This window comes from Physeter macrocephalus, chromosome 20, assembly GCF_002837175.3.
Source record: "Physeter macrocephalus isolate SW-GA chromosome 20, ASM283717v5, whole genome shotgun sequence".
Classification (NCBI taxonomy): Eukaryota; Metazoa; Chordata; class Mammalia; order Artiodactyla; family Physeteridae; genus Physeter; species Physeter macrocephalus.
The window spans coordinates 21,478,323-21,488,503 of NC_041233.1; the positions used below are offsets into that span (position 1 = coordinate 21,478,323).

Consider the following 10,181-nt stretch of genomic DNA (forward strand, 5'->3'; position numbering starts at 1 on the left):
ACTGGACAGATGAGGAAAGTGAAAGCCAAGGAAATTGAGTGATTTCCCATAGGTCATATCCCTGATTCGAATTCAGTCCAGAGGTAGGGGAGATACAGCTGTGAACTAGGTGTCCTGCCTTCTTGGCGCATTTGGATGAGTGGCCACAGAACAAACCAGTGCAGCCTGAGGAAGCACACGCTCCGCATTTGTGTTCCCCTTCTGCCCCACCCCCTTCTTCTCTGAGGCCTAATCATGCGGCACCTGGTGTGAGTCCCTCAGTCTCAGGTCTTGCCGAGCCTTTCTCTGCTCTCATCCCACACTCACCCGTAGTATAAGTGTTCAGGGTCTGCTTCAGCTCTGCCTGTATGCTGAGCTCCCTGAAGGCGGCTACACCTGTGATTTTCCTTTCCTTTCTACACATAGGGTCTTACACATTATTGCAGCTCATTAAGTGTTTGTTAAAAAAAAAAGTGTTGAATGAAAAAACGCTTAAAATTTTAAAAAATAATTTCAGACTTACAAAAAAGTAGTGAAAATAGTATAAAATTCCCCTTCACTCAAATTCCCTAATAGTAACATTCTCTCTCTGTGTTTATGTATATACACAGACACATAAAATACACATATACATAAAATACACATATGTCTATATAAAATTATTTTTCTGAACATTTGAGACTAAAATTGCAAGCATAATATCCCTTCACCCCTAAATACTTCAGAGTGTATTATCTGAAAAGAACTACATTCTCTTCTATTAAAGTATAATTATCAAAATTAGGAAATAAACACTTAATCAGTTCTAATCTCTAATTTACAGATCTTATTTAAAACTCACCTGCTGTCCCACTAATGTCCTTTATAAAAAAAAAAAATTGTCCTGGTCCAGGTCCAGGATCACACATTACATGTTGCTGCCATGTCTCTTTAGCCTCCTTTAATCTTCTGTAATATCTGTTTGGTTTTCATGATCTTCAAGCATGCAAGCCATTTATTTCACAGAATGTCCCTCAACTTGCATTTGTCTGACGTTTCCTCATGATTAGATTCAGGCGATGTATTTTTGGCAGGACTATCACACAAGTGGTGTGTGTCCTTCCCTGGGCATCGGATCTGGAAGCACATGTTGTTTGTTCCGTTACTGGGGATGCTAACTCAGATCGCTTGGTTAAGGGGATATGACAGAGGTTTCTGCACCATAAGGTTATTATTATTCCCTCTATAATGAATAAGTATCTGGTGAAGAGATACTTTGAGACTATGTAAATATCCTGTTTCTCATTAAACTTTCTCTCTAGTTTTAGCATCCATTGATGAATTTCTAGATCCATCATTCCCTGTAGGTTATTAGTTGTTATTCTACTCTAAGTAAGAGCTTTCCTATCTCCTCCATTTATCTACTTATACTAATATGGATTCTTTTTAAATTTAATGGGTTATAATTCCTTCCTATTATATTTCTTTTGATATTCAAATTCTTTTCAGATTTAGCCAGTGGAAGCTCCTTCAAGCTAGTCCCTGTGTCCTTTTGACATGATTCCATCACTCTTTAAGTACTTCCTTATTTTCTGGCACAGTAAGATGCTCTAGGCTCACCATGCACTTTCCCAGCCCCAGCCCTGAAATCAACCATTTTCCCAAGAAGCCCTGGTGAATAAATATTTTAAGTACCTCCTAGAAGCCACTCAACAGTAGAAGTGCATACCTGGGGAGCAAATTTCTGCTTTGGATGCACCTGGTCCCCAGCACATACCCATTTCACTGGTGACACAGAGCAGCCACAGCCCAAGGAAGTGGTGCCACTTTGGGGACTTTGTCATCCTCATCCTATCCATTTCACTTAAAATAAATTCCACTCCCCCAAACCCAACCTGGATTTCTTTCGATTGTCTTGTTTCTGCAATGTTCTACGACTTTATGTAAGATAGATAAAGTTGATTAGGAAACAGGTTGTCCTTGATTTTGTATCTTATGTTTGCAGAATAAAAATTATATTTAATAGTTTACTTGGGAAACAGTAAGTAATTGCTTGTTGTATGCAGACTGAGAGTGCAGGTGCAGGTAGCCTGGTGGGATATTTCGTCCATATTATTGTAGAACCTCTCTGGAGCTATCCAAGCCCATCTCACAGACACAGCATGTTTCTCTCTTGGGCAGAAACAGGTGTAGGGGTTGGAAACATTTGAAATTTGGACTTGTCATGCTGTGGTTGGTGATCCTGGGAAAGTACCTGAAGTCTCTGAAGTTGAGATTGCTTATGCCTAATATGAGAATGGCACCCCCATGGCCAAGGGTGATTTGAGATAAAGATTTTTGGAATCAAGCACCTAGTGATCAGGAAAGAATCTTAGGTTTCCTCTAGTTTAGTCCTCCCCTTTTATAGGTGAGGAGAATGTAGCTCAGAGAGGATGAGTGGGCTCCCAAGGGCACCCCAAGCTGGGACAGGGACTGAGGCCTCCTGGACCTGTAAAGAGGCCCTTCCACCACTCATGCTCCAAACCATGGGCTGTGGCTCATGGGCTTTGGGAAGGATGCTGCATAAGCAAAGACATTGCTGCCACTGATCTGTTCACCAAATTGTAGGTTTGAGAAGATGATCAGCGGCCTGTACTTAGGTGAACTCGTCAGGCTCATCTTGCTGAAGATGGCCAAGGCAGGCCTCCTGTTTGGTGGCGAGAAATCCTCCGCTCTCCACATTAAGGGCAAGATTGAAACACGGCACGTGGCTGCCATGGAGAAGTAAGCTGCTGGCAGGGTCCCTTCCACCTTGACTCTGCAGAGGGTTAGGGTGGGCATCCAAGGAGTGGTGTGCTCATGGTGGTGGTGCACAGAAGGAACCAGATCTTCCTTCGTCAGAGGACGATTTCATACCTGGACACAGCTTCAGGTGGATTAGCAATGCCTGCCATGCCTCACATGTGGCTTCTTGTTGGTTTCAGCAGCCAGGGATTCTGCTGTCGGAGGTCTGCACCCTCCTCATGTTTTGTTGCCTTTTTCCTCACTGAAGTGGTGACATAACTTTTTTAGGGTCACAGACTCCTTTGAGAATCTGATTTAAGTTCTGGACCCTTTACCCCCAAAATGCACATTGGCACACCATTTTGCTTATAATATCAGGGCATCCTTGGACCCGTTAAAACCCAAGCATGGAATCCAAGTTAAGAATTCCTGCTGTAGCAATAACCTTCTCTACCTGGAGCTGTCAGGGACTGGCTTTGCCTTTGGCTTTGGTGATTAGGGGGCTCACACAAAGGTGTGCAGTGGGGAGCTGACTGGTTATGGTGGCTGGCCCCAGTCGACCCAGGATCCTGTTCCTCAGGCTTAGAGACCCTAGCATTGCCCTGAACTTTGCAGTCAGCTTGGATTCTGAGTTCAGCAGGGTGACATCTGACTCCCAGAGTCTGTGTTTATGCAGAGCTTGGCAGAGACTGAGTTTCTGTAAAAAGCAGTATAGCACAGGATGCTTAAAAGGGTGGGCTCTGTAATCGAACTGCCTGAGTTCAAATCCTGCCCCTTGCACTTACCAGCTGTGTGCCTGTGGACAGGTTACCTACCCTGTCTGTGCCTCAGATCCCTCTTCTGTGCAATAGGATAATGACAGTACTCCCCCCAGGATTGTTGTGAGGGCTGAGTTAACACATGTCAAGTCCTTGGGCAAGCACCTGGCACATAGTGTGCAATAAATGGTGGCTGCCGTGATCATTGTTGAAATCGTCATTATTATCGTATGACTATGTGCCAGCCTGTTTATTTTCACAGTCCTGAGAGATGGGAATGCTGTCTCTCTGAGGGGGACTCCCACGGGATGGAGAAGTGTAGTCCTCTCATTCCTGTCCCCTGGCCAGGTATAAAGAAGGCCTGGCTAATACAAGAGAGATCCTGACGGATCTGGGCCTGGAGGCTTCAGAGGCCGACTGCGTTGCGGTCCAGCACGTCTGCACCGTCGTTTCCTTCCGCTCAGCCAATCTCTGTGCAGCGGCCCTGGCAGCCATCCTAACACGCCTGCGGGAGAACAAGAAGCTGGTGCGGCTCCGGACCACGGTGGGCATGGATGGCACACTCTACAAGATCCACCCCCAGTGAGTGCTGGCTGCCGGCCCACACCCCCTGCAAATGAGTCCAGTCTGTCTGCTTGGAGCCGAGTCCAGTTTTGTCTCTAAACTACGCTGCTTCTCTGGGTTGCTGGACCCAACTGTCTTCTGTGGTTCTGAGATTACAGGGGAAGGGGTGAATTCAGAGATTACATTCACATCTAGCTGGCTGGGTTGCTTTAGGGGATCATTCTTAAAGGAATATTCTGCTAAAACCAATTGCCTGACTAGCAAAGCCGTGTGTTTATCCACCTGTCTATCCATTATTATTGAATACTTGCTATGTGGTAAGATTGGAAAGTAAGATACACCCAGTTATAAATGGGGAAAAGTCAGGATGGCAGGGGTTGCCAAGTCCACATGAAAGATACCAGTAGGAAGACACAGGGAAATGAGAATTTCTCAGAAGGAGGGAGCACATGAAAGTCCCTCTGACTAACAGAGGTGTTATTGGAAGTCAGGTGGGTACACCTGGGAAGAGCTGGGGAAAGAACCCTTCCCCTTTGGGCAGAGATGATGTTCAGCCAATACATTATGTGTGGACACGCCCTACTGCTTATAATATTAGTGATAAAATAACCACTTCTTTGAGCCTTCCAAGTGTCCCTTCCACTGTCCCAGCTGCCCTGGTCCCTACCCTTAGTCACCCCCATCTTCTCCCTCCATCCAGCAACTGAAGGGGTGAGCCTTGGCCCAGCAGGGCACCCCAGGAACCTGTTCCTCTGCTACACCTGTGTCTGTTCCTATTGGCTGGCCCCGGGCCTTTATGATTTTTACATATTTTGCCATCCCCCCACCGCCTCCAGATACCCAAAACGCCTGCACAAGGTGGTGAGGAAACTGGTCCCGAACTGTGACGTCCGCTTCCTCCTGTCGGAGAGTGGCAGCACCAAGGGGGCCGCCATGGTGACCGCAGTGGCCTCCCGCGTGCAGGCCCAGCGGAAGCAGATTGACAAGGTGCTGGCTTTGTTCCGGCTGACCCGAGAGCAACTTGTGGGCGTTCGGGACAAGATGCGGGTTGAGCTCGAGTACGGGCTGAAGAGGGACACCCACCCGCTGGCCACGGTCAAGATGCTGCCCACCTACGTCTGCGGGATGCCAGATGGCACAGGTGGGCCGTGCACAGCTCCCTTCTCTGATGGGCCACCCAGAGCTCGAATCAAAACTCCTTAAATCCAGTTAGGTCTTTTGTATCAAGAGCCTTGGGTTCATGTCTATAATGGAGGGAGGAGGGTTGGGGTAGAAGGTTAGTACTCTGCTGAATCTCTTTGCTTTGGTTGATCCACGGCACTGGCGGTGAAGAATACCTAAGTTAGGTTCCATGTGTGTGAAGACCCAGATGCTGTTCCCAGGGGCTACCGTCTGGACACTTGCAGTGTCTGGCTTGTCTTCCACCCTCTTCTCTGGCTCTGTTCTCTCCTGGGGCTTGGCTCTCTTCCTCTCCCCTCTCTTCACTTTCTGCCCCTGACTTTTCCGATACTTGATCCTTCTCCTGGTCCTCTGTGCTCGTCTGACGGGAGCCACAAAACAGTGAGGTCAGTTCTTTAGACAGGTTACTCCACCTCTTTGAATCTCATGAGTCTCACCCAGATATAATGACCTTTGTAAAATGCTTCATATCTTTAATTTGCTTTTGAACGTTTAATTTCATTTTGTGCTCACAACTACTCTGTATGTTATAGAAAGAGAATGATTCCCATTTGATGGATGCCAAAACTGAGACTCAGAGAGGTTAGGTGACATACTCAAGGTCACACAGTTGTACCTGGAATCTCTCAACAACAAAGATCTTTTCTAGAGCCAGTATCGTTTGAGTCTACTTGGGGGGAAAAGAATAACAGCAGTAAAAGACACTATTCAACTATTCATTCTTTCATCGCTTTTATCCTTTCGCCTTTATTCCTCAAAGTTTCATTAAGCACCTGCTACTTGTCAGGCTCTGTTGTAAGCACGGTAACAGAGCAGTGAAGAAAACACAGTCCCTACCCTTATGGAGCCTAAGTTCTGTTGGGCTGGCAGACAGTAAACAAATAAACGCCAGGTGATGCCATGTAATGACAGGGCTATGAAGAAAAATAGACCACCATCAGGGGTAAGAGAACTGGCTGAGAGTGAGGTCTTTGGCAAATTCAAGGAACAGCAAAATGACCAGTGTGGCTAGAACAGAGTGAATGAGGCAGGTAGAGAGGTGAGGAATCACACAGAACAGACTGACATGCTCTGCAATGTCAGAGAACCAAGAGGCACTGCACTGGGGGGCCCTGGACTGTGATGGCCCTCAGACTCGATACAGTTTCTTATTAGTCAGGTGGGGTTGTGAGAATCCAGGGTAGGGGCAAGCAGGACAGAAGAATCATTTCATGCTCAGGATGAACAGCTCCTCTAGGCCATATGACAGGATGGAAGCACCTTCCCGAGTCCATTGTAGTCAGGTAGCCTGGCCTGGATTCACCCTCAGAGGCTCCCTGAGCATAAGTATCATGTGTGGCCTTTACCAGACAGCAAGAAAAGCAGGCTGGCCTCAGCTGGGCTCAGGGTGCCTGCCCAGCGCTCTGACACTGTGCTTGGTGACCTCCACGCCCCTTTGGCCCATGAGCCCCAGGCAGGCAGGCTCTGGAGCTGCTCACTTTCAGCATCACCTCTTCCTCCCAATGCCTGCACACAAGGCCGTGCTCGGCTGCATGCCGGTGGAATGCAGCCCCCACTTTCTCCACCACAGAGAAAGGAAAGTTCCTCGCCCTGGATCTGGGGGGAACCAACTTCCGGGTCCTCCTGGTGAAGATCAGAAGTGGACGGAGGTCGGTGCGAATGTACAACAAGATTTTCGCCATCCCCCTGGAGATAATGCAGGGCACCGGTGAGGAGGTAAATGCCGGGCAGGGGGTTCCACGCTCCGAGGTGCCAGCCTGCCACCCTATACAGTGCAGGCCTGGCATGACTGCCGCTCTCTCCCTGCAGCTGTTTGACCACATTGTGCAGTGCATCGCTGACTTCCTGGACTACATGGGCCTCAAGGGAGCCCAGCTGCCTTTGGGCTTCACATTCTCATTTCCCTGCAGGCAGGCGAGCATTGACAAGGTAAGATGGCCCAGCCTGGTGGGCCCATTCCCTCCTACACCTGGGGAATCTCGAGATAGCTCTGAGTCACTGTTCATTTTATTTCGGGGTCTCAGGTTCAGGGCAGCTGGGGAGACATGATCGAGAATTTGGATCATTTAATTTTTTTCTATTTACTGTGTTTCCTTTTCATTATTATTGTTTCTTTGATTGAAGTTTACAAAATAATTTAGAGCAGTATACAATAAAGGGACACTTGGATAAGGCTACTGTTAAAAGAGAGGTCAAATCATATTATCGAGAGATAAGAAGAGGTAACAACCAGTTAAGGCCAGTTATAACTCTTAGTCTACAATATTACCTGGGTCTTCCTGTGTAAACAGGAAAATGCAATAGGTTGTAGGGTTTTTAATGTCTGATGAACAAAAGCATACCAGTGCATCAGAAGAAATGCATTTCTTTCCTGATATTAGAATTTCAGGAGTTTATCACATAGACTCTTACCTAGTTGACATTGAAAAACATCATGTATAATGATTTTATTAGATTATTCATAATAATTTAGAAATGTACATCACAAGATTTCTCTTGGAATTCTTGGATAAAAGCACCATTCACCAGCTTATGGAGAACAGAGTACTCTCTCTTGCTCTCTGATAGGCTTATGTCAACCAAGCTTACAGGACTGGCATAAAAGCAGGACACCACTCCTCAATTTATAGAGAGAACTCTGGTCAGCACAGCAAGTCAGCCAGAGAGCTCATGACAATAATAAGAATGACACTTGAGATTTGTTGAGATTTTGTCTAATCCAGTCAATGTCCCCATGATGTACACACTATTTTTGCTTTGTTTATTTTACCATTTTTAATTGTGGTAAAATAGATATAACATTTACCACTTTGTTTTTAAATGTACACTGGTACACTTAAAAAGTACAAGTGTACTGTGGCATTAAGTACACTCACATTGTTATGAAACTGTCACCACTATCCATCTTCCGAACCCTTTCATCTTCTCAAACTGAAACTCTATACCCATTAAACAATAACTCCTCATTTGCCTCTCTCCCAGCCCCTGGTAACCTTTATTTTACTCTCTGCCTCTATAAATTTGACTATTCCAGGTATCTCATATAAGTAGAATCATTACAGTGTTTGTTATTTTGTGACTGGCTTATTTCACTTAGCATAATGTTCTCAAGGGTCATCCACGTAGAATTTCCTTCCTTTTTAAAGCTGAGTGATATTTTGTTGTATGTATACACACTATTTTTAATCACCATTTTGTAGTTAAGAAAAACGGAGGAACAAAGAGGTTAAGTTGTCCAGGTTACCACATCTATAAACAGTGGTAGAGGGGTTATTCCAGGACACTGGCCTGAGAGCCCAGGTTCTTGCACTCTACCCTTGGGATCAGGACCTGGAGCCCAGTGTTTCTGGACCATTTTGGCTATAATGCACAGTACACTTACATATATATAATCAAAATTTAAAAATCCAGAAATAGTACCTACCCTTATTTTGTGCATTTTACTCTATTTTCTATCCTATTTATGTATTTATTTATTTTTGGCTGTGCCACATGGCTTGTGGGATCTTAGTGCTCTGACCAGGGATCGAAGTCGGGGGCCCCAGCAGTGAGAGCGCTGAGTCCTAACCTCTAGACCACCACCAGGGAATTCCCTATTTCACTTTTCATATGAGGAAATTGAGGCATGCAGTCTTATCCAATCGGTAGCTGCAAAATCATAACTGAAACAAAGCTCTGCAGGGCTTGGAGAATGCTATGAAAACACTCTTCACCAGGCCTACCCCCACTGTCCCCCAGTCATTCAGAGAACAGGGAGAGAGGGGTTCAAAAGGCAAAATTATCTGGTAATATGGCTAGATCTCTCAAAATTAAAAATGCCAGAATGCTAGGAGCCATAAGATCCATTTCTCAAGATTCCATTTCTTAAAATGTACCTAAGGAGGGATGAACAAGGATGTTCACTACAACATCACTTTTTAATAATGAAAAATTAGAAATAACCCAAATGTCTGGCAATGGAGAATGACTAAATAAACTATGGTATATCAATCATACAGAATTACTTGATTTTTATTTAACAAACACATTCATAGTGTTTGCTCAGTGCCAGACACTGTTCTAAATGCTTCACAGATATTACCTACCTAGTCGGGAGGAAAGAGTGTGCAGTAGTTAAGAGCATGGGTCTGGAACCACATTGCCTCAGGTTGAATCTTGGCTTGATGAAAGGGAAAAACCTACAACCAAGATTACTCTACCCGGCAAGGTTCTCATTCACATTCGACGGAGGAATGAAAACCTTTACAGACAAGCAAAAGCTAAGAGAATACAGCACTATGAAACCAGCTTTACAACAAATGCTAAAGGAACTTCTCTAGGCAGGAAACACAAGAGAAGGAAAAGACCTACCACCAATGGACAGATCATCCAAAATGAAAATAAATAAGGAAACAAAAGCTTTAAATGACACATTAAACAAGATGGACTTAACTGATATTTATAGGACTTTCCATCCAAAACAACAGAATACACTTTCTTCTCAAGTGCACATGGAACATTCTCCAGGATAGATCACATCCTGGGTCACAAATCAAGGCTTGGTAAATTTACAGAAATTGAAATCGAATCAAGTATCTTTTCTGACCACAACGCTATAAGACTAGATATCAATTACAGGAAAAAAACTGTAAAAAATACAAACACATGGAGGCTAAACAGTGCACTACTAAATAACCAAGAGATCACTGAAGAAATCAAAGAGGAAATAAAAAAACACCTAGAGACAAATGACAATGAAAACACGACCCAAAATCTATGGGATGCAGCAAAAGCAGTTCTAAGCGGGAAGTTTATAGCAATTCAATCCTACCTCAAAAAACAAGAAACATCTCAAATAAACAACCTAAGCTTACACCTAAAGCAATTAGAGAAAGAAGAACAAAAACACCCCAAAGTTAGCAGAAGGAAAGAAATCATAAAGATCAAATCAGAAATAAATGAAAAAGAAATGAAGGAAAC

At 44.7% G+C, this 10,181-nt stretch overlaps 1 protein-coding gene across 23 annotated transcripts in view; it reads left to right on the forward strand.

The window, feature by feature from the left end:
* LOC102983587 (hexokinase HKDC1) overlaps nucleotides 1-10,181 on the forward strand; it is a 74,875-nt gene that overhangs the window by 19,070 nt on the left and 45,624 nt on the right. For 19 of the 23 annotated variants that reach the window (XM_055081067.1, XM_055081069.1, XM_055081068.1 and 16 more), the window contains 4 exons: nucleotides 2,566-2,721; nucleotides 3,828-4,061; nucleotides 4,880-5,184; nucleotides 6,793-7,151. In XM_055081067.1, the coding sequence (XP_054937042.1) occupies nucleotides 2,566-2,721; nucleotides 3,828-4,061; nucleotides 4,880-5,184; nucleotides 6,793-7,151 (1,054 nt within the window). The remainder of the gene's footprint in view (nucleotides 1-2,565; nucleotides 2,722-3,827; nucleotides 4,062-4,879; nucleotides 5,185-6,792; nucleotides 7,152-10,181) is intronic. The other 4 variants (XM_028481580.1, XM_007121035.4, XM_028481570.1 and 1 more) reach the window with 1 other exon arrangement.